Source organism: Quercus lobata, chromosome 3 (genome assembly GCF_001633185.2).
Source record: "Quercus lobata isolate SW786 chromosome 3, ValleyOak3.0 Primary Assembly, whole genome shotgun sequence".
NCBI classification, from domain to species: Eukaryota; Viridiplantae; Streptophyta; class Magnoliopsida; order Fagales; family Fagaceae; genus Quercus; species Quercus lobata.
The window spans coordinates 56,118,595-56,143,695 of record NC_044906.1 but is presented as its reverse complement, the minus strand read 5'-3'; the positions used below and the strand labels follow the sequence as shown (position 1 = coordinate 56,143,695).

Sequence of the window (25,101 nt, the reverse complement as noted above, 5' to 3'; positions counted from 1 at the left end):
TTCCTGTGAGTAGACGAGAGGACCAAAAAGCAATACCATAAAGCCGATGACCCGACCCCGGTACCCAATGGGCGCCTCCATAAGCCGACAGGGAACTTTCAGACGAGGCAAGTGGTTAACGAGGGAGAAGAGGCCAACAGGTGCAAAGAAGTCGACAGGTCCAGCCTGGCTTAGCTTGTCCTCCACGAATGCCTATACATGGAAATGTCTTGTACCCTAATTAGAGGAATCTCTACAAGAAAAGCATCCCGTAAAATACGATCATTAATGAGAATCTTCTCTACAAGGAAATACCTTCTCCGCCAAGAAACGAATGTCAGCTCCACACTATTATAAAAACCCTAAAGCTCTCACAAATCAAGGTACGCGTAATTCTCCTAACTCTGGCACTCTAGAGTTGTAGAAATTCTCTCTAACTTAACCTTCGAAGGGTATTTGGCCGGTACCACACTGGTACTCTCTGCAAGGTCTTCTTTGTCTTTGTTTTGCAGGTTCTGTCTAGAGCACGTGAGGACAGTGGAACTCACTGACGATTTTTGGCATCATTAGTCGGCGCCGTCTGTGGAGAAGAAACAATGGCAGCCATATTACCACTTCCCAGACAAAGAATTATATGGTACTCACTCACTCGATGGCAACCAACAATAATAACGGAGATGAACCACACACTACTACCCTTGAAAGACAGGTATAGACCCTAGCCGCGGCTGTGGAATGCCTTACTAAGCAAAACCACGACCTGAAGGAACAGCTGCACCAAAGGGATGTTGGGCCCAACAGTCACGGAAAGGAGTAAGAGGGCACTAGCGCCGAAAGGAGGGACCAAGAAGGACCAGAAGGCAGCAATGCCCCAAGCAGACAAGAGCGACAAGTACCAACCGTCCATCTGTCGCAGATACGGCCCCATCGCATATGGTTGCAAAGATGTAGATGATGAAGGAGAGGATGGACTTCATGATGAACGCCCTAAAGGGGCAGGTGTCAAACGACCTTGACGAGCTGGTCCACCGAACGGACTCACCATTTACAGCATCCGTCACTTCCTTCCCCCTTCCTGTAAAGTTTCGTATGCCTCAGATAGAAGCCTATGACGGGTCAATGGATCCCTTGCACCACTTAAAGTCGTTTAAAACCCTCATGCACTTACAAGGTGTTCCGGACGAAATTATATGCCAAGCCGTCCCAACCACATTAAAAGGTCCCGCTAGGATATGGTTCAGTAAATTGACACCTAACTCTATTGGTACCTTCAAAAAGTTAAGTGTGCAGTTTACATTGCACTTCAAAGAGAGGCACAGGTATAAGAAATCCACTGCGTGCCTGATGAGCATCAAGTAACAAGAAGACGAGACACTAAGGTCCTACATAGCACATTTCAACAAAGAAACTCTTTTGATAAACGAAGCTAATGACAAGATACTTGTTGTTGCATTCACTAATGGTCTGCGGAAGGGGAAGTTTTTGTTCTCCTTATACAAGAACAATCCAAAGACTATGTCAAATGTGCTTTATCGGGCTACTAAGTACATGTATGCAGAAGACGCGCTGCTAGCCCGAGAGGAGAAACCCAAGAAGAGGGAAAGGCAAGAAAATGCACGGTAGGATAGGGGAGTAAAGATGACTAAAACCGGAGACCGACGGGAGGGTAAGCCCTCCAAACCCCCACTGGAAGGTTCACCAACTTCACCCGTTAACTGCCTCGATTGATCAGGTATTGATGCAGATCAAAGACGATATGACCTTGACGTGGCCTGGCAAGTTGAAGGGAGATCCTAGCAAGAGGTCCAAAGACAAGTATTGTCGTTTTCATCGGAATCACGGTCACGACACATTTGAATTCTATGACTTAAAGCAACATATTGAAGCCCTTATCAAACAAGGGAAACTACAATGATTCATTAGTAAAGAAAGGGTAGACCCACCATAGGAGCAGGCTGCTAGAAGGGATAACGAGCGTCCCAAGCCACCTTTAGGGGACATAAGGGTGATTATAGGGGGCACCACAGCTTCTGGTTTGTCCAGAAAAGCACGTAAGACTTACCTTAGGATGGTTCAGAACGTCCAACGGACAAGTTTCGTTCCAAAGATGGCACGGGTCGACAATCCCATAATTATGTTCTAGGAGGAAGATGCTCGATGTCTCCACCACCCCCACAACGATGCACTCGTTGTTAGCATATGGGTAGGGGACTACAACACTCACCAATTTCTAGTTGATAATGGAAGCTCTGCTGATATCCTCTATTACCCGTCGTTCCAGCAGATAAGAATCGAAAGAGAACAGCTCATATAGACCAATGCGCTGCTCGTTGGGTTCGGGGGAACAAGAGTATACCCCCTTGGTGCGGTCACATTGCCATTACGGTTGATGATTACCCTCAACAGATTACTAAGGATGTTACATTCCTTGTCGTTGATTGTTCGTCTGCTTACAATGCCATATTGGGCCACCCACCTTTAATTTGTGGAAGGCCGTGACTTCAACCTACCACTTGATGATCAAGTTCCGCACCGAATATAGAGTGGGAGAGGTACGTGGAGACCAAGTGGCAGCATGCGAGTTCTACATAGCGATGTTGGAAATGGACGACCACTTGCAAACTATGAGCATAGAAGAGCAGTGGATGGTTGCAGAGCCTATTGAGGGGTTGGAGGAGATACTTCTCAATAACTCCAGACCTAAGCAAATGACTAGGATCAGTACCCTTGCCAGTCCGCCAATCCGTCAAGCACTCATAACATTCCTGAGGGAGAACTAGGACCTCTCTGCTTGGAGCCACGAAGACATGCCTGGGATCGACCCTTCAATCATGGTTCACAGGTTGAATGTATCACCCTTTCCCCCTATCCATCAGAAGAAGCGAATGTTTGCCCAAGAACGAGACAGGGCTATAGCGGAAGAAGTCCGCAAATTGCAGGATGTAGAATTCATCAGGGAGGTATACTATCCCGACTTGATGGCCAATGTAGTAATGGTCAAGAAAGCCAACAGAAAGTGGAGGATGTATGTAGACTTCACAGACTTAAACAAGGCGTGCCCCAAAGATAGCTACCCACTCCCACGAATCGACGTCTTGATAGATTCAACAGCAAGACACTAGTTGTTGAGCTTCATGAATGTTTTTTCTGGTTACAACCAAATCAAGCTGGATGAGGCTGATTATGAGAAAACTTCATTCGTCACCAACCAAGGCTTTTTCTGTTATAAAGTGATGTTCTTCGGTCTCAAGAACACGGATGCAACGTATCAGAGGCTCATGAACAAAATGTTTGCACATCAGATTGGGAGAAATGTCAAAGTCTACGTGGACGACATGCTAGTGAAAAGTCAACGGGAAGACAACCATTTGGACTACCTCAAGGAGACCTTTAATACCTTCCACTCTTATAAAATGAAACTCAATCCAAGCAAATTCGCATTTAGGGTAACGGCTGGAAAATTCCTAGGGTTCATGGTGTCTCAGAGAGGCATTGAAGTCAACCCAAACAAGATCCAGACCATAATGGAGATGCCACCACCTAGGAACATAAAAGAAGTACAAAGCCTCAACGATAAGGTAGCAGCACTAAATAGGTTGGTATCAAGGGCAACGGATAAATGCCTGCTTTTCTTTCACACGTTAAAGAAGTCCTTCGAGTGGACGGCCGAGTGTCAACAAGCATTCGAGGAACTAAAAGCATACCTTTCTTCCCCACCGTTGCTAAGTCCTTCCAAACCTGGGGATGAGCTATTTCTCTACCTAGCCGTCTCCCTAGCTGCTTTCAGTGTAGCCTTAATCAGAGAAGAAGACAAGGTGCAAAAACCCGTGTACTACACTAGTTGGGCACTTCAAGGCATAAAGGAGTACCCCCCGATGGAGAAGTTAGCCTTTGCCTTAGTGACCGCAGCTCGCAAACTCAAACCATATTTCCAGGCCTACACTGTGGTCATTCTGACAAACAAACCTCTACGAAGAGCAATGAGTAATCCTGAAGCCGCTGGACGAATGGCATTATGGGAAATTGAGTTGAGTGAATTCGACGTACAATATTGCCCACGTAATGCCATAAAGGGACAGATGGTCACTGACTTCATTGCGGAGTTCACTAATATGGAAGGTCAGGGGTCAGAAAAGCATCCTTGGTGGAGTATCCACACGGACGGGTCGTCCAACACGCAAACTGGCGAAGCAAGTATAGTACTCCATTCCCCAGAAGGGGATGAGATCGAGTGCATGGTTCGTCTCAACTTCCCTACAACAAACAATGAAGCAGAGTATGAGACTTTAGTGGCAAGACTAGATCTTGCCAAAGCAGCAGGGGCCACAAGTATGGTTGTGTATTGCAACTCTCAAGTGGTCACAAGTCAGGTGAACGGTGACTATGAATGCAAGGGAGAAAGGATGAAGAAGTACTTGGAGCAAGTAAGGAAGTGGGTAGGCGACGACCTTCAGGCCAAGTTTGTTCAAACCTCAAGGGAGGAGAACAAGCAAGCAGACCGACTTGCCAAGACCGAATCAGTAGACACATGCCAATCTCCAATAAGGTACTTTCTTTTATTTAGCTTTCGCCCTTGATAAATGGCGTCGGTATGCATGACATAGGCTCGAAAAGCAATCGGACTACACTGATAGTGTTGTACCTACAAGACGGCATGCTACCCAACGGTAAGGAGGCCACAAGAAAACTGAAAGTCTAGGCGACACGATTCGTCCAAATAAAAGATGTCTTGTACAAGAAAGGCTTCTCCCAACCGTACCTAAAATGCCTAGGCCCCAAGGAAGCAGATTATGTCATGAGGGAAGTTCATGAAGGAATCTGTGAGAACCACTCAAGGTTACGATCGCTAGTGCACAAGCTAATTCGGGCAAGATACTATTAGCCTACCATGAAGAAGGATGCCCAAGCCTATGTCAAAGCTTGCGACAAGTGTCAAAGGTTCAGCAATATCATCAGTTGCCAACAGAAGAGGTCACTCTGATGACGGCCCTATGGCCTTTTGCTCAATGGGGGTTGGACATCATGGGCCCATTACCAACAGCAATAAAGCAACTAAAGTTCCTAGTGGTCAGCATAAATTACTTTACCAAATCGGTGGAAGCTGAAACCCTGGCCACCATCATGGAGAAAAACATACGAAGTTTCGTCTGGAGAAACATCATCTGCAAGTACGGGATCCCTAGAGCCTTGGTCTCGAAAAATGGAAAGCAGTTCGACAACGAGTCGTTCAGGGATTTTTGCTCACAATTGGGGATCAAGAATCACTACTCCTCACCCGCCCACACTCAAGCCAACGGACAAGTTGAGGTCACAAATCGATCCTTACTCAAAATCATCAAGACTTGGCTCGAGGGGGCAAAGGGAATATGGCCGAACGAGCTGCCAAGTGTACTATGGGCATACAAGACGACGGCCAGAACACCTACAAGAGAAACACCCTTTCAACTAGCATACGGGAGCGAGGCTGTTATCCCCGCTGAGGTCGAACTCACAAGGTACAGGGTGGAGAACCATGATGAGAACAGGAACGAAGAAGCCATGCGCCTAAAGCTGGATCTAGTGGACGAGGCCAGAGAAACAGTCGAACAAAGGTTAGCACGATACTAGGACCTTATAGCCAAGCACTACAATTCTAGAGTCAGACACAGGGACTTTCAAGTTAGAGATCTCATCTTGAGGAAGGTGATGGGCGCTACAAGAGATCCCTCTCAAGGGAAGCTAGGACCCAATTGGTAAGAACCTTACAAAATCACTTCATGGCAGAGGAAAGTCACCTATCACTTAGAGACACTCGACGGTCAAAAGTTACACCATCCATGGAACACCAAGCACCTAAAGAAATACTACCAGTAGACGACGACATGCAAACCACTCCTCATATCCAGTTTATTTCATTCTAGTTAGTACTTTTTAGCCCAAGGGGCAGCTTTTTATTTTTTCAAAACAATTTTTGGCTTATGCACATATTTATCATAATAAAAGTAGTTATTGAGATATATTATGCGCATATATACATCTCTACAATTTATTAAATTCCTTAGGTGGACAGATGCATTAACATTTATTAAAGTCCATTAGTGGACGGATACATCCTAAAGGATGGCTTAAAAATTTATACAAGTCCATTAGTTGACGAGAGCATCCAAGGGATGCCTCACAAATTACTAAGTCCTTAAGTGGACAGACGCATCCCAAGGGATGCCATGAAATTTGCCATGTCCTTAAAAGGAAGGGTGCATCCCAAGGGGATGCCTTGAAATTTATTAAGTCCAAAAAGTGGATGGACACATCCCAAGAGACGCCTAGAAATATACAAGTCCTTAGAGTGAAAGCACACTACCCTAAGTGGACGGATGCATACCTCGACATGTATACAAGTCCCTAGGATGACGGGCACGAGTCCTTGAAATGGACGGATGCTAGAAACCCCCAAGAGATAGCTTGAATTACATATAATTGGGTTGCGAAAATTCCTCAGGAGGACAGCCCATACTATCACCAAAATATCCTTACCAACAAGGTAGATAGACAGCTAGAAATATTGACGGGTATCCGGTTTTAAGAAATAGCCTAAGTATTACTTATGAGGTAAAACAGACGACCGTGGAGACCGATGAGGTCCCTAGTCTATAAAATCTACACCAAGTCCTGGCTTAACTAAAAGGCAGACGACCAAGGACATTGACAGGTGCTTGGTCTCAAGATTTCTACCAGGTCCAACCTCCAAGTGGACGGGTAGCCACATGTACCAAGGGGTGCCAGGGAAAACGGATAAATTAGAAACCAACGCACGACAAAAGTATATTCAAACAGCGAAACTAAACACAAAGCAACGAATACAATAAAGAGAATAAATAAAAACCCATAAAAGGCAAAGTGTTTACAGTGAAGCCCAAAAAAACAAAAGGGCACTTGATGTTGTCTAAAAATAAGACGGGGTACATAAAAAATAAAAAAAAAATTAAAAAAAAATTAAAAAAAAAAAGGCTAAGTAGGAGGAGCATCTAAGGCAAACGGGTTCTCAGCGTTCTGGGTAGAAAGGTCTTCAGCAGACAGGACCAAAGGAGTGATGGGGCCATCAGGAACGGGTTGAGCAAGAACCACACTGTTATCTTTTGGATCTCACTCCTCTATATGAGTGGAATCATCAAACTCTTCGTCAATAGTGTTGCCACCCTCCGGAGTCGTTAGCATAGGATCGTCAAGAGTGACCTTGGACAGGTCAAGGTCTGGGTAGACGGATCTGACTTACTTTAAGTAGTCCTCGAAACCGACACCATAATAGACGCCGGATGCATCGAAAAAGGGTTAGGAATCCTTGAACTCCGCCATGGTGTTAGCCTTCGCTTTCTCCATCTGTTCACAGAGAGAGGCCAATTCCGTCGCCAAATTGGTCTTCGCCTTCTCTGCTTCCTCAAGCCGACGGGTCTCTTCCGCAAGCACTTTAGTCTTAGCCATCAGCTCCTGGTTAAGGGTGTGGACGGCCTCTGAGTATTGAGCTAACTCCTTTTTTTCAATCTCTTAGTGCTTGCGAAACTGTCAGATCACCCCCTCACTAGCCACGTACCTATCCTGAAGGGCCTTCATGCACACTAACGCCTGGGATCAAGACAACCGCCAATAAAAGAATGGACAAATAAAACGTAAGATATTCTAAGAAAAAGAACATACCCTAGATAGATCAAAGAGACCCAACACCCTTAAGTCCTCAGTCGTCTGATTAGCACAAGGGTCCAAATCCGTCTCCTTGATGATTGAGTCAACCATCTCAACAGCATGATCCTTGTGCATAAGTAGACTATGGACGACTTCTTGAGCGACAAGACCCTTCCCTGTTATCAGCCCTTTGCCAACCCCATGGCTAGGTTTAGGAGACAACGGCTGCTTCGGTTGCTTCTCACCTACGGGTGTGCCCATCCCTTTCTTCGGAGGACAGTCCTCTTTGCCGTCATTCTTACATTTCAACGTCCCTTTGGCGACGGCCTCAAAGGCCGACGCTGAAAACCCTTCCTTTTCATGTTGCTACTTGCAGGCCGTAGTTGATTACCTCACCAAAGCCCTCTGCTTACCTGCCTCCATTTCTAAAAAAGACAAGGCAAATTAAAAATATACAGGCAAGATGTAAAAAGAGATTTAATAAAGTGATAGGCTAAGAAACTTACGATGATGGGAAGAATTGTGCAATCGTCGAGCTACAAGCATTAGCTTCGGACCACCACAGAAGGTGTAGAAGGTGTCAAGTGTCACCAAGTCCTTCCACTTCCTTTCTTCAAAGGGAATGGCCCAGACCCTTCTAAGGAAATTTTCTTGCTCGTCAATTATATCAGGAAGGACAAAGGCTAAAAAGCAAGAAAAACAAGTGTTAGACACGGAGCCAAGGCTATTTAGGGTACAAAAGTTGACAACTCACCAGACTCCTTAATGATTCCCCAAGTATTATCAAACCCGTCGAGAATACTTGCCCATTCGTCAGGTCTGCATACCCACTCTGTCCCTTGGACGAAAAAGTACCTATTTTTTTAGTTCCTATTAAAATCTAGCATGTCAGACACAAGCCTAAGCGACGATTTCTGAGCCAGAAAGTGATAGATACCCTTTGATGAGGATATTTGTTGAGGCTTGTAGCAGTAAAAGAACTCGTCAAGCGTAAGCCGACGGTTCCCTCCACTCAGTTGTCCTTATATCACTTTAGCGTTGATAAAAATCCTCCATGCATTTGGGGCAATCTGGTTAACGGATAGACCTAGGTTGGCAAGTTGACGGGGTAGTTCCGTCAAAGGCAACCTCAACCTTGCAATAAACATCGCGTCATACATCCCTACATCCATCGTTTTACCTGAATAACATCTCTCAAATTTACCTAGCAAACAGATGGGGATGTTGTCGGGGATTTGATGACGGTCACAAAGGGTGTTGAAGACCCTTTGGGACATGGTTGGATAAAAGTCATTCACCGTCCGTATTTTTGGAAGAATAAAGGGCCTACTACCCATTCCGTCCATCTAGTCAATTGACTCATCACTTTCTTCATGACCCCTTTCATCACTCTCTTCCTCCTCATCTTCCCTCTCCTCTCCTCACTCTCTTTCCTCTACTTCCTCTCCATCCTCTCCCCCATCTGGTTCATAATCTTCCTCCTCTTATTCATCAGGAGAATAAGCAAACAATTCCCTTTCTGGGGACCAGGTTAAGCCCTCCTCGAGCCCACGACCTGATAGGTAGACCTCGTCGTAGCCCGCACCCTCACGAACTGATGACGATTGTTCACTCGTCGCTTCGCTACCACTTGACATCTATTCACCTACAAGCGACAAAGGTATTCTAAGAACCTATTTGATGGTTTCTATAGAGGCGACGACTATAGAGGCTATGACTAGCCAAAAAATAAAAGGAAAACAAAAAGGATGAAGATGACTTACAAGATAAGCAGACGACACTGCAAAGGTGACAAAATCTGCAAAGCTGACGGAGGATGAAGAATAAAGTAAAGTAAAAGAAATAGTGAAAGGGGGGAGAACTATTTATAGAGAGAAGAGGCACGGTATACAAAGCGACACTCATGATTGGAAATGAGATCAACTAGCAAGCATCACATGTCACCTCGCGTGTTCACCAAGAGATACCTATGCTGTTTAATGGCACGGGCTCCAATAAAATCTATTAATGGTCATAAATGCTCATATACTCCACGGCCCGTCAGCAAAGGCCGACGGAACCCCAAAGTAGGAGGCAACTAATAAGGATGTTCTTGCAAGAGATTTAAAGTGACATAAGGAACTTGGCGGTTCCTCCGTACCTATCAGACTTCTTGTGAGTAAACAGGAGGACCAAAAAGCAATACCGTAAAGCCGATGACCCCACCCCAATACCCGATGGGCGCCTCTATAAGCCAACGGGGAACTTTCGGACGAGGCAAATGGCCGGCGAGGGAGAAAAGGCCGACGGGTGCAAAGAAGCCAACGGGTCTAGCCTAGCTTAGCTTGTCCTCCACGAATGCCTATACATGGAAATGCCTTGTACCCTAATCAGAGGAATCTCTACAAGAAAAGAATCCTGTAAAATACAATCATTAATGAGAATCTTCTCTACAAGGAAATACCTTCTCCGCCAAGAAACGAATGTTAACTCCACACTACTATAAAAACCCCAAAGCCTTCACAAATCATGGTACGCGTAATTCTCCTAACTCTAGCACTCTAGAGTTATAGAAATTCTCTCTAACTTAACTTTCAGGGGGTATTTGGTCGATACCACACCAATACTCTCTGCAAGGTCTTCTTTGTCTTTGTTTCGCAGGTTCTGTCTAGAGCACGTAAGGACTATACAGTTCATTGATGATTTTTGGCATCATCATTGGGCATGGCTGAGCCTAGCTGCCAGTGGATCGGACTTGTTTTGGGTATGTCTCACAGATTCGGATGGGGTTTAATATTAAATTCGATTTCACTATGGGAAGTAATGGTTATCTAAGAGCATCTCTAGCAAACTCTTTATCTTTTTGTACTGTTTGGAGAATAAACAGTAGTTTTTACCTTTTAATTACCTATTTTTTTAAATACACTTTCTAACGGATTCTATCATTTTTCTATCCCTTTTTTTTAGAAAGAAAGAATAACAAAATAATGAAAAAATAATAAGTAAAAGATCACTAAAAAAAAAGACCACACATTTATTTTTATCGCATCATAAAGAGCATCACCGAGAGACAAAGATCGGCGTTTCAAAATCTGCAAAAAGAGTCGCTCAGGGACCCAGGCCAATGGAGATCGGGGTTCATGCACCGTGCAAAGCCACGTCATTCGCTCCATCCCACTTTCGTTCCATCCCCATAGCTGAATAGTTATTGCCTAGATGGGTTGGATCAACTTTTGTTTTCTTCTTATTTTTTTTTTTTTAAATTAGTTTTAAGTTTATGTTTTGTGCTTTTGTTTGTGTTTAGATTGTGTCTCATCTTGAGTTTAGAGACATTTGAGAGAGAGAGGATTTTGGTTGAGTTGTTAGCCGTTGTGAATGTTGAGTAAAAATTGAATATTTTAATTAGTTGGTTGAATTTTTTTATTCCAGTTAATTCTTTTAGTAACGAACAATAGGTCATCTAACCAAGAGAGTTATTGTTCATTAGCAAACAATTTTTTGCTAATGAACAGTAACTTAGAGTCTATTGGAGCAACATTTTGTGGGTTTACTCTCCAAATTAAAGAGGATTTTGGGTTTAGAGAGTTTGTTAGAGATGTTCTAACATAGGTTAAGTATGCCTTTAAAAATTTCATTTCTCGTGAAAATCTCTCGTGCATAGTAAGATTGTAGAAACTCCCATTAAGACTAATGCACGACTCACTCCTCCATGACAGTGAACTACTCCATAATGCCACATTGTATCAAGACTCAAGAGTAGTTAGATGTCTACTATTAGTTGGTATCAAAATCGGGTGTGGTATTGCACCTGGTGCAATTATTCCTTCACAAAAACTTTTTACCACTTTCACTTTTTTACTTACTCATTTTTTTTTATTCAATGGTTGAGATTAAAAATTGCTTTTTAAAACTCTCAACCCTAGCCATTGGAGACTTAATATCTCCAATATTGTTCATCATGTCAATCAATTGTCGGCCCCTTATTCCACACTTTGTAAGAGAGCCTTGAAGAACAAATAAAAATAATAATGTTAAATACATATTACCTTTGTTTATTTTCACATGGGCAACTTGTCGGCCTCCCACCCTAATTCCCTACGGTAGGCAATATCTCTTGCCCTTGTTCATTGTTCACCTTGTTAGCAATCCACCCTAAGTATTAAGAGTATAAATTTAGCCACCCAAGTTAATGCCTTGTCTCCTGCTCCCCTTTCCACCATATTCTCATTGTTCCTATATTCCCATTATAAGAGATGGATAGAAATGGAGAAGCACTGAGAGAGAGAACAAAGAGAAATATATGTATTCAGTATTGGAAATAATATGATGTAGTTGATGATCACTAGAAAATAAGTAATTCAAGTATAATCTTACTCTCATATTTCCTTTATTTTACCAAAAAAAAAGCTTTGTTGATGAAGAGTAAATAAATTTATTAAGGTGTTGTTCATGGATTAAAAAAGAAAACTGGAAAAATTGTTGAGGCTAACACAGGGTGGTTTTGGTTGAGTTTAGCAATTTTTTTGCTAAAATGAGGTTTTGTTAATGCTGATGCTAGTGCCCAACGTCTCTTTCAATCTCTCCACCAGAGCTCTCAAACCAGTTCAGGAGAGCTACAGAAGCTCGCTTTTGCTGCTCTATACAAGAGGGTTAGTGCTCTCCTCTCATCTTCTCTTTCAAGCCATGGTTTGGATTTCTCAAGGGAAGACTCAATTGGGTTATCTTCTTAACCAGCTTTAGTCCTGGTTCTCTGCTCTGGGTTGGCTTGGCTCATTTTTGTCCCTGTTTGATGATCTGAGACCTTGTTGAGAAAAGCATTCTATGATTTTCTTTTACTCTCACCATCCAAACATGCCCAGGAAAAAAATAATTAAAAATTTTAATAATCTATATATCTATATAAAACCGAAACTTCTTAAACTCTCACAATTTCCCATGTCAACACAATATTTAAATCAAATTATTTTTGCTTAGTCGAAACTTAATAAGGAGTAAAACTTTATCTCTCTAATAAGTCCAACTTAAACTCAAACTCAAACATTGATAATCTATATAAAAACAAAAATTCTAATAGGACTAAAAAAAAAAGACTCACGTTAGATATTTGTTTATATAGTTATTAATGAATTTTATCTTTTATGTCAAATTTTTTATTTGCTTTCATATGTGCCTGGAATTTTCTTTCTATCTTATTCTTTTGTTATGTTTAAAATTGATTTTCTTTTGAATATTTGGGTTAATCTCCATATTCATATTGACATTGTTTTTGTGGGTTTGGTTTTTGGGTTGAAATTTCTACTAATTATTTTTTTATATTATACATGGCAAATAAAGCATCTTTATTTTTTTTGGAGAAAGATCAAAACTGCAACCTATGTCTTTCAGCCTAGGGAACGATAAATTTTTATTTAGTAGTGTTATATATAAATTTGTTGAATTTGGTTTGGTTTTGATTTAGAATTTGGGGATTTTATGAATTTTGAAGTTTTAAGTTTTAGGTATTTGCATCTTAGTAGATTAATCTTAATTTTTCACCTTAAATGCTTTTTATTTAGGTTCATGTGATTTTTCTTTTCTTATTAAAAATTATGATTTTTGGTTGATTAATTATTTGTTTGGATTAATTTCAATTAATTATTTGTTTGGATTCCACATAAAAGATAATAGAATTAGATATTATAATTTTGATATTATTCCATGTTTTGAATTGTCCATATTGTTATTACTATGAGAAAATCATATGGCTACTCAAATTTAAAACTTGGTGCATCTTCCTCAAATTATGGTCTTTGTTTGTATATTTGAAATTTATATGTGAAATTTATATTAGTTATATATATATAACTATTGAGAGTTTTACTTTATTAATTTAAGAATTATAAATTATTTTGTAAGTTTCGGTAACTATTCACTAGCAACTCAATAACGTTTAATGATAAGCAACACTTAGAAATTATGGATAAGTACAAAAATTAAATATTTCTTCATTTTTTTTCAAAGTCAATAGTTTTTTTGTACAACGACTAGTATTTAAATAAATTGGAAAAAGACTAAAGAGCCTAGTGTATCATGTACGTATGTACTTGCGAATATTAAGGGCCTGTTTGGTAGAAAAATTAGAGTAATGTTGTTTGTAGTTTTTTGAAATACGTATGGGAGAAAAAGTATATAATGTTGTTTAAAAATTGAAAATGAGTTGTTTAATAACTCTACCAAACGAGGTCTAAATAGCTCAAAATAGAAGATGAGTTTTTTTTTTTTTTTTTTTTTTTTAAATCAATTCAAGCTAATAAGCATATTTAATAAGAATATTGAGATTGATGCGACTGCTTTAAGTTACAAATAAGTCTCATTCTAATGCAATTTTCAACAACAACAGCAACAACAACCAAAAAAAAAAGTCATATTCTAGTTCTAATGCCATATAATGGATCCAGGAGTATCCTTGTACAATGCAGCAAGCAAAGAAGGTTTCAACATCAAAATGACTGCCACAACCATTAAAATATGCCAAGTCTATACCCACAACTTTTGTGTCACAACTCAGATGTGGTCAACTGAGCGACGGGGAAAAAAATAATAAGAAGAAAAGTGATTGTTCCATGTTAAAGCTTGTCCATCACTCACAGTCAAGTACATCAAAATTGTGAGGAACCACAAAAATACTCCACTGGCTTTTGGAAGTTAAACTTTCGACTAAAGAACATAGAGGTTAAAATATTCCATTGGCTTTTGTAAGTTAATCTCTCGACTAAAGAGCATCTTAGAGGTGTCTCTTTCACCTTTTTGGGTGGATTAGAAGCGAGGTTGTGTGCGCATTAGTCTCAAACACAGGCAGAAAGAATGTAAAAGGTAGTCACTACAAGGGAAGAATGCACCATGATAAATACTGCCCAGCACGCAATTGTTAAAACTATGCACCAGATGAGTATAGTAGATTACAAAAACCTTGGAAATCAACATGACAACAACTTATAGGAGCTTATAACTTAACAGACCTAAATCTAAACTCAGGTTCAGTACAGGGAAATGGGGGAAAGCTATGGAAATGGAAGGAAATCATGAGAACAAAATAATTTAGAGCGACCTGGGCCACAGGACACCTCATGCTTCTGCCGAGCAAGATGGCAAATCACTACTTTGGCCAAATATGTCAGAAATTCCATTCCAGCTCTTTTTTTCTCTTGCTTCCCAGTATCCACCCATATACCGATAACAACCATCCTCATCCTTCTGAAACCATCTTGGCTGCCACCCTCTCTCCTGCAACTTCCTTGCCTGTATCACAAAATAAAAAGGACCTGCTCAAGGTGCTTGTTTCATGATGAAAGAAATGGAAGGACTTAATGTTTAATGAATTCCACTCATCAGCATGAACTTCAGAAGTTCATTCCCTGATAATTAGAACTGCAGAATATGGTCATTTTCTACCAAAATGCAGTCAAACAGTGGACACCCAAAGTCCACACTTTAGGTTCAAATGCTTATTTTTCTTACGTTATTTAGGCTACTGCAGAACACATTATCATAACTAATGATCAAAGAAAATAAAAATATTACAAGTTCACTCTAGTAGCCAATTATTATAAAAATTATGATTGGCTAAAGAATTTTGAAAATATCTGTAAGTATTGAGGGACGAGAAGAAATCCACAATACACATACCCCCCCGACACATACAGCAGAGGATGTAAAGGTGAATACCTGTCTCTGCAACTGCTCGAGTCTTAATTTCTCTGCATTTCCCAATTCATATTCTCCATTCTCTAGATGTCTTTGATCTGGCCTCAGCCTTGAGTCAGTTGGAGGCAATTTCTCTGATAAGCCAGGTGTCAGTTCATTTAAGGTTATTGCAAAAGGAGAGAGATTGTATCTTGTCTTGGTAACATATTTATCCCTTTCCCACAGCAGCACAGCTTCTGTCATTGGATCATACCCCTTAGGCTTTGTAGTTGGGTCTCCCAGCACATAGTACATTGCCTCATCCCACTTCCCGACCAACATAGCTACCTTCTCTCCAGTACTGTTGTCTTGCACAAATCCATGGACCTGAAATTTTATAAAAGAAATTGATTGATGCTCACCAGTAATCAGCAGAGAAAAGTAAATGAAAAGTCAATTATACTTTTCCCTTTTTATGACTATGAAATTTGGTAAGCACAGTTCATGCATACAGGACAGTTTTCTGAATGACAACTTAGACTTTTTCCTTCCAGCAAGAAGAGTGCAGGGGGTGTTGTGTGGATGGGTAGCACTAAATTTCCTGTCATGTTATGAAGGTGAAAGCATGTACAATTTTTCTCCCTTGGCCTTGAGTAATATAAAAGTTTTCATATGACTTGCCTATAATGATACTTTATGGATAAAAGCAATTAGGGTAAAATCACCAATCTCCTCCATTTCCCTTTTATGTGATACACAGAAGTAGAACATCCATTACAAAGCTAAAAACTCTGAAAGGATCAAAAACAAAGTACTGTGAAGAAACAATGGGAACAAATGTTGTTTACCAGTACTGCTTGTAAGGTAGTTTTAAGCTTTGAATTGCGTAATTGTTCCAACATGCTTGAAAAACAGATCTCTTATAACGTGTCTATAAAATGGAAAGAGTAAAGGGTGCCTGATATTATGTCTTTTACCTGATGTGGATTTCGGTCTATGATAGACTGCTCCTTGAACTTGAGCTTGCATGAGTAATTGCCACTGCCCTTGATGCGCATGGTGCCATAATGGTCACAATAGATTTTACCTAGGATGATATTGTATATAGAAGTGGTAACCTTGCTCCACTGAAATGTCTCTCCATCCTCAAACTGCAGAGTAAGGACACCTACAGGATCAAGCTGAATAGAACGTCCCCAAAACTTCCCTTTAAGATTGGAATCAGCCCAGAATTTCCAGCCCCTTCCTTCACAGTGACAAGCAACAATCATTGGGTGGTGACTCACCTGAGTGGAAGCTGCTTGTTAGACAACAATTAGTGTTTTACAAAACATGTGCATCCACTTTAACACTGAAAAATCATTTACTCTGAACAATGAGGCAAGGCAGACATGATTTCAAACTAATCTTTCCAATGTTCTCAATGGTTCATAGGTAATTAAGACTGTTAATGGTCAAAAACTTTAAAGAAAAACAAGTTAGAAAGAAGAGAGAAACATTACTTTTTCAGAGAAAAAACGGACTCCTTTATCTGGATAATCTGCCTCATACGTCTCCCCTAGGAGAGGATTGAAGGGCTTGCACTGCCGACCTTGTGTAGATGAATAACCAGATACAGCAAAAGCTGCGATGTTTAAGATTCTCATCAGGTCATTTCCCTGCAACACAAAAAATTCATGACTTAAGTCATGAGTCTCACAATTATATCAAACCAGTTATGAAATAACGAAAACAAGAACCATTATAAATTATTGAGAAACCACTCATGAACAAATCTAGAAGAAGACAATTTACGATAAGAATGGAAACATGAAAAAGAAAGTTTCCCAGCAGCTCCAGCTTGCAACTAATGCTCTACAAGGACTAAAAAGTATGAATGATAAAAAATGAGAAAAGATATCAATTTCCCATCATGTGTGTTTGGTAGAAGGGAAGGAATTATTTTTTATTGGTAAGTTACATGCATGCCTAATGGGTCTTGAACCCATAACCTTACCCTCCACCAAGAACTTATAAGGGGAGGAAGTGCTAGTTGAGCTAGAGCTCATTGGCTAGAAGGGGTGGAAAAACTGGAACATGGAACATAAGGTTGAGAAGAAGGGAAAGAAGTTGTAATTTGTACCAATGTAGTGTTATGACCTTATCATAACAGATGTAATGTTCTTTCCATTGCTTGAAATTAACACTTGAATTTCACTTATAGAGAGCACTACAATGATATATTCATAAATAATACTAATAGAGTTAAAATATGGTTTTATTTTCATATTTAATAAAACCATGATATAAAAAAGTTGTCATGTGATGTGATAAGCTCGATGTAAGGTTACTCTTCTGGATAAATCGGTATAAGGTAAACCCATGAATTTTGGGAAAATAGCAATTTTTTGTCACCCCATTCTCCTTCCTATTTTTCTCTTCATGTTAGACAGGTAAGAAGTTGTGGGCCAAGGTGGAAAACATTAGGTTGGTGAGGGGAGAATGTATTGCCTTCAGAGAAAACTCTCTGCTGTGTCTTACTATGAGCTGTCAGCAGCCTTTGCACTATGTGCTGCCCTCCTTTACTATATCTTCTCTTATAATGTTGAAATTTATAGTAATGTTTGTCTATATCATCTCTTATAAATTACATTAAGCTAGTCACATCAATTTTACAACAAAAGATGCAGGCATCTATACCTACCATATCATTTCAAACCAGAACTCTCCAACTAGATGAACCATAAGTAGCACCAAAGCCCAGATAGAATAGAAATAATGTTTGAGCCTAATCAGCCCAATCAGGAAGTGCAGCTTAGGCTAAATTAAAAACTTCGTATTAATTCCTTTTCCTTTTCAATAATTTAAACATGGAGAACAGACCTTCTGACTAGTAGGAAAGGCTGTACCTCTCCCCAGTAGGAAGTGAAGGGGTTCAAGTCCTTGGATCCCCACAGCAGCAACTACCAGTAAGAAGAGATTGTGACCTATGAGCCAAGGCTTAGCTTAAAACACTAATCTCAACCTTCCCAACACCACCCCTCCCTCCTCGAAACAAAAAAGTGCATCTGGAAATTTTTACAGTGGGCAAACTCTACTCAAGATTCCTAAGTATTAAATAAATAAACTAAGGCCAGCATCTCAACTACCTGGAATATAAATGTAACTAGGACATCATGCTTTAAATCTGATTTGCGACAAAAGAAAGCACAGCTGAAGACCTGACCTGCTTTCCCCATTCCAGCGCTCGATCAACCAAGTATGAATACTCCAGATCTTCAAAGCACTTTTGCAAAGAAGACAGTGGTTCATTAAAATAAACAGGAAGACAAACTCCAGAAAGGTCCTTTCCAATATTATCCTTGATAATCGACCACAAGCCAACGGGCTTCTCTTTCTCTTTTGGTTCTGGCAAATTATCCCTTCTTTTGACATATGGATATTCAACAGCCCTTATCTCCTTCTCAAATCCATGCAAACGATCAGACAAGAAAGAATCTCTATCATATATTCCATTTCCCAGAGAATCCCTACTACGATACGAAGCACTTCGTAAGAAATCTGAAGACAAAAAATCATTTGTATCAAAATATGTTCCATCATCTTCATCTGTCTCAACGTCTGCTCCATCTTGACTCTCATTATCTGCACAAGAGTCTGATGCACTGCCCTCTGACATGACAGAATAGAAATCTGTAACATGAAGATCAGAAAATGAGTAGATTGAATATTACTTGCCAAAAGAAGAGAGGGAGTAGATTGTAAAACTGTATATACATATGTGCATATGTGAAACTATGGGAATGAAACTTTTTGAATAATCTCACTGAGTCCCCTTCTTGTAGAAATGGAAACATAAAAGACTGGTTTGATGGCCTAAGAACATACCAATGAATCCCAACCTTAAGAAAATGAAACACTTTAACCCTATATTTGGATGGAGAGATATGGGGGTATAGAAGAGAAGGGTTGCCAGAGTATATACTTGTCAAAGAAAAAAGTGCCTAGAGTATAGAAAATATGTACCAGGCATGTTTAAAAGCTAGAACAGCAGTTTATGTAAACCGAGCTGTCAGATGTCACATTGGACAATTTGAACATATCGTGCTCCAGTTCAATGATTTATGTTAATGGTCTGGTTGGGTTGAGGGGGAGAGAGGAGGAGTAGAGTAAATTTAGCACAAAATTAACTTATTTTTAGCCAATTCTACTCTACTCCCCTCCACAACCGAGCTGTCTGATGTTTCATTGGACAATTTGAACATATCGTGCTCCAGTTCAATGATTTATGTTAATGGTCCGGTTGGGTTGAGGGGGAGGGAGGGGGAGTAGAGTAGATTTAGCACAAAATTAGCTTATTTTTAGTCAATTCTACTCTACTTCCCTCCACTCCCTCTCCTTCCCCCCTCCATCCAAACAGGCCATAAGTGACTATTAAGAAAGATTTCTAAGATCTAAGAGCATCATGTAGATAAACCAATAAGCTCTATCTCAAATGGCATTTCCTCTTTCCACAGTAATGGAATAGAGGCTAAGGCCTTGGGTTCAAGACCCAGTGGATGCATGTGCCAGTTAGCAATAATAAAAATAACAGCATCATGTAGTTTACTAGAAGCACTTCAGATGCAGATTAATGCAAATGATCGGTAACTTGACTTGTTCTGCATGTAATACCCGGAATGTCAATGCATTCATATTCTATGAGATAGACTGCTTAACAAACTTTTTTTCATATTAGGTCAGACCAGGTTTAAGAAATATGAATTTATCAAAATGCTATGACCATAGATAGCATAACTAACCACTAAATCTTCTGTTCCCTTGTCCACAATATGATTCACGTTCTTTTGTTTCATCCACTACAGTGGTTTCCAGCTCTATTTTCTCAGTCTGCAAAACAAATTTTGAAGAGAAATTATTCCTCAAACTAGGAATTTTTGTCAGAATCTATTCACAGAATAGTATAATTATCATAACAAGAAAAGTTGAAACAGAAAATATCCACTGAGGAAAGTAACTGTGCAGTCAGGGGCAGAGCAGGGATTTCATGATTAGAGAAAAAATTTTACTAGGACCACTGAAATTGACAATAAAACAGATAGTAAAATGAAAATAAAATAAAAACTATTATAAGCCAAGTGACAAACTAAGATTTTATAGAACAAAAACATTATAGTATGATTTAAATGATTTAAAATAAATAATAATTATGATTTTTTTTATTTTAAAAAAATAATTTTAAATCCTTGAAACTTTTAGTTATAGATTTTTCATTGGAGTAGTATTTTAAATTTATTTCAACTTTGATAAGAATTTCAGATAGAGTAAATTATCTTAATAATTGGTGAATCACTTGGCTGAAGCACATGATATGATACTCAGGACTTACTTTGAGCCACATGGTGCAACTACAATGTGTAGGATACAACTTTTATCATATGGTACTGGTTTTTTTTTTTTTTTTGGGATAAGTATATAATACTAAAATTATGCATGTAGGATGCATAGATTGTAAAATTTTCATAATTAACATCAAAGAAAATATTTCAATGATATAATTTAAATCGAAACAATAAAATAAAAGAAAAATAATAATAATAATAAAGGAACAAAAAATTATTTTATGTGGGGAAAACAGAGTACAAGATCAAGTTTTTATTAAAATAAAAATGGACAAAGTTTAGCTACAAAATTGGTTGTAACCTTAAGTTACAACCTTACTTATTATCTTTTTATTAGATTTGAATTTTGACAAATCTATTATTAGATTACATCGTCTTATATCCCCCATGCTTGCAAAATTTTTAAAATATTAAAAATCAATAACTATTCCATCGATAAATTGTTTAAATTGCAAGTTTTTGTAATTTAAAATTATGCATAAAATATAAGCTTATAAATTATATTGTAAATAACATCCAATTGATGCAAAATTTATCATGTGTATTAAAAGTATAAAGAACATACAATTCAACGGTTAGATTTTCAAAATACGTAGTAATGTTTATTTATTGAGTAAAAATTGTAGCCTTATGCTACAACTAATTTTGTAGTTAAAATTACAATAGATTATTAAAATAATTTAAATAGATAATGAAACCCCTTTTAAATTTTTTAAAACTTTTGGTAATTGAGTTTTAATCAGAACAGTATTTAAAATTTCTTAACACCTTGGTGATAGAGTTTTGTGAAGAGAAAACTATGTTAATAATTTTTTATGTACTTAAGAGTACTTCATAATGGCAAAAGCACATTATATTATTGAACCATAAGACCCGACTTTTATTATTGAAACAAAAAATCATGGTAGATTATTAAAATGATACAAAATAAATAATAAATACCCTTTTAAATTTCTAAAAACTTTTGGTAATATAATTTTAATCAAAGTACTATTTTGAAATTTCCAAAAATTTGGGATTAGAGTTTCACTTACAGCAAACAATATTAATAATTTTAATGTATTTATTATGCACCATGGCATAAGGAGAGGCCGTCCACTTGGAGCAACACGGCTATAGGACAACTTTTCTTATATACCATGTGACATGATTTACTCATAGACAACCGCAAATATTTGGTAGTCACAATATAAGAAACTTGCAAATGCCGATACTAGCAGTGATTAAATTATTAGTAGTTGAATTTTAAATCATTAAAAGCCCCAATGGAATAAAAACAAAGAGAGCTAAAAAGCTTGTGGATAAGATTCTTGGGGTTTTGAAGTTGCTGCATCAATTACCTTATATTTACATCAAACACCAAAACCTGCTTTAGTGTGATTGCCACACAAGTCACCAACAAAAATTAAGACATACATCATCTTAAGCCAAAAATAAGATAGATTACCATGACAAAGTTCAAAAAATAAACTGGAGCCACCCAGCTCAATTCTCAAGCAACCACAGTATGATTTTAAAGATTGTTTTAGCAGGGTATAATGCACCAGGAAGGAGAATGGAAGCAAGACAAATACCTCCAATCGTCTCAATGTTTCCAACAACATAACATGTTTGTAATGAAGAGTCTTCAACTTGTTTTGCAACTCAGAGACTTCTAAGAGCATGACTGATTCGCAGTCTTTGATGGCTGCCTCACTAATGCCTTCCTGTAATAACCGTACTCGAAGCTTCTCTGTTGAAACAACTACATCTTCAGCAGGTGCAAAATCATTGCTACTCATCACTCTAGGGAATAGCTCTTTAGCAGCCAGCAGTGACTCAATCCAGGCAGATCTGTCCTCCCTAGATACACAGCGTAAGTGGAGAGTTTTTGTTCCTGTAAATATGGAGAGCCTTTTATCGTCTGATTTGCTTGCACGAATCGAAGAAACCTGTAAAGCATACATCGGGAAATTTCAGCAACCACTAAAACAAAGGAAACTACAGGAGATAGAGATCACAAGCATACACTTAAATGTACATATTCACACCCAAAACAAAAAGGTGAGGAAGTATGAAAACGTATCTGTATCATGAGGATATGGGTGAAAACGTCCAACTTTAATTCTGAAACACAGATTGGGTCAATACACAGAGTTTGTCTATAGGAGGGCCTTAGGCAAGACACCATAATCAAACCAAACTTTCATAGATCACATTTATTTGATCAAGGAAGTAGAAAGTGCACTACTGAGATATCTTTTCTTTAGGCATAGCTTCTTTCCCCATATACCACATTTCAGACATCCATATAAACTAGATTTAGTGTTTCCAATAGCTAGGATGCATGTATAAGCTCTTAAAGGGGTTGAATATACCACCAAAACATTTTCCCTAATTAGGGTTTCTTAATCAGAATTGCACATGCTTGGAAATGCATTTCAATTTCAAAAACAAACAATTTTTTTGGATGACACAGAATCTCACCAAGGCAGGGCCCTTTGTACCCAATCCTAGGGAGTAAACCACAGATACACGACCCCACCCACCAGAACCGTGTATTACGTACTCCACAGGAACTCATAGTGAGGATTTGAACCTAGGATGTCTGAGTCTATAACTCGTCTGAAGTCTCCCACCACTAGACTGCACCCTTAAAGAGTAAAAATTTGAATACAGAAAAAGGAAAACTAGTCACTTGTGCATCAATGTGCATGCATTGTAGTCACTACTCGCTATAGTAGGCTATCTTCACTGCAGTTAATAGGTTTCATTATAATCAAAAGAATGCTCTTTCTCCACAAGAGGGTTTTTCCCAAAAAGTTTTTCCCAAATTTATATTAGTTTTTTTTTTCCAGCTTTCCACTTGCTTTAACAGTTTCTAGAAATAAGCTGCTTTGTGTGTGCATGTAGCGGGTTAACTTTCTCTGCCAATTTCTTTACAAACAATCTGATCACTGCAAATTTTGGGCTTCTGCTGCATACCTATGCTGAATAAAGTTGCATTAAGTTTAACAAATGAACGAACTTTCAAGTTTATTCATTTCCAAACCCTCTAAATTATGCATACGAACAAGCTGGTCAAACTAAAACAGTAACAAGATACTAAGCTCCACACCCATCAAAACAAACGGCCAAATATACACAAAACCAAAAATACAAAAAAACAAAAAAAAGAAAGTACTGGCCATTAAAATATATAAAGCATCCCCATCAAAACAAATTAGACACATACTTTACGTTTACTCCAAAAAAAAAAAAAAAGCATCAGCACCAGTTATAGAAAATCCTAATACGACTACTACATATCAAAAACAAACCGTATCATCATATTTAAATAATTTCATTAAAAAAAAAAAAAAAAAAAGCAAACCTTCAAATGCACTACGCCGAAAGGCTTGCATTCCTTTGCGGAGCTACCGAAGCGGTTGCTGCTACTGCTACTCCAATTGGCTTTCCTCATGTACCTGATCGAGTCCTCGCCGATCACTCTGACTCCTTTCTCTCTCGCCGGACTCATCAAGATCTTGTCCGGACCGTGAATCTTGTAGTACGAAAGCACGCCGTCTTCGAGCACGAACCACCTCCCTCTCCATCCTTTCCCGTAGTTCACCCACTTGTACAGAATCCCAGCCACACTGCCACCGCAGCAGCCGCCATTGCTGCTGCCGCCAGCGCTATACAACACCGAATCCGCGATCGCGTCTTCGCCGTCGTGGTTCGCCGATGCCGCAGCGGCGGAAGCAGCCGAAGCCGATACTCTGTCCGATTCGGTACCGGCCGACGAGACCTGCGCCGAGGGGCACGGTTTCACGGTCTTCGCCGACGAATCGAGCCCTAACTGATACTGACCGCCCGATTTCGCCGCCAACGGCGCGGCTCGGTCCTTCTCGATCGAAACCGGAGCAATGCAGCACAGTGGATTCATCTCAACTCAATCGCTGGAAAGAAACAAAGAAAACGCTACTGAAAATTCCACTGCATATATATCATCGATCAGTGATCATAGACAGTGATGATGAGTGCAAAGCGAAACGGAACGCTCCGATTTGAGGCGGGTCAGGTAATGTGGGACCCGATCGGAGCTAGAAACGAAAAAAAAGAGAGAGAAAACGAAACGTATTGGAAATGACATAAAGAGAGAGAGAGAGAGTGTGTGTGAAAAGGACGAAACGGGAGTTGAGAGATGAGAGAGGAAAAGTGGGGGAGAGAGATTATGGGTAGTTATAAAGGAGATTTGAAGTGAGAGTGAGAGAGGTGAGCACAGCACATAGATCCCATTTAAGGCAGTGGCTCAGTAAATTCAGTACTGGGCACACAGTGTGTAGCGTGGCCACTGCCTTGGTGCATTTAATTATTTTGTTGCATTAATTTATAGATTAAAAAAAAAAAAAAAAAGAGACCAGTAGTTGTGTTTCAAGTTTTAAATGTTAAGAGCATCTTCAAATAGATGCTTTATATCTAC

The 25,101-nt window shown here is 39.3% G+C and overlaps 1 protein-coding gene across 1 annotated transcript; it reads right to left on the bottom strand.

The window, feature by feature from the left end:
* Positions 1 to 14,478: 14,478 nt before the first annotated feature.
* On the bottom strand, positions 14,479 to 24,938 carry LOC115982370 (oxysterol-binding protein-related protein 1D). Its single transcript, XM_031104947.1, has 8 exons — positions 24,010 to 24,938; positions 22,232 to 22,588; positions 20,058 to 20,145; positions 18,482 to 18,948; positions 16,779 to 16,934; positions 16,254 to 16,562; positions 15,319 to 15,663; positions 14,479 to 14,892 (listed from the first exon to the last, which is right to left on the bottom strand). Exons 1-8 carry the CDS (start codon positions 24,562 to 24,564, stop codon positions 14,719 to 14,721), a joined length of 2,451 nt encoding a protein of 816 aa, XP_030960807.1. The 5' UTR covers positions 24,565 to 24,938; the 3' UTR covers positions 14,479 to 14,718.
* Positions 24,939 to 25,101: the final 163 nt, after the last annotated feature.

Coding starts and splice junctions, on each gene's coding strand:
- LOC115982370 (XM_031104947.1), bottom strand. CDS start 24,564: ATGAATCCACTGTGCTGCATTGCTCCGGTTTCGATCGAGAAGGACCGA. Junction 16,935..18,481: donor CGCTGGAATGGGGAAAGCAG/GTCAGGTCTTCA, acceptor TTTGTGTTGCAG/GGAAATGACCTGATGAGAAT. Junction 16,563..16,778: donor TCCGTTTTTTCTCTGAAAAA/GTAATGTTTCTC, acceptor GCTTCCACTCAG/GTGAGTCACCACCCAATGAT.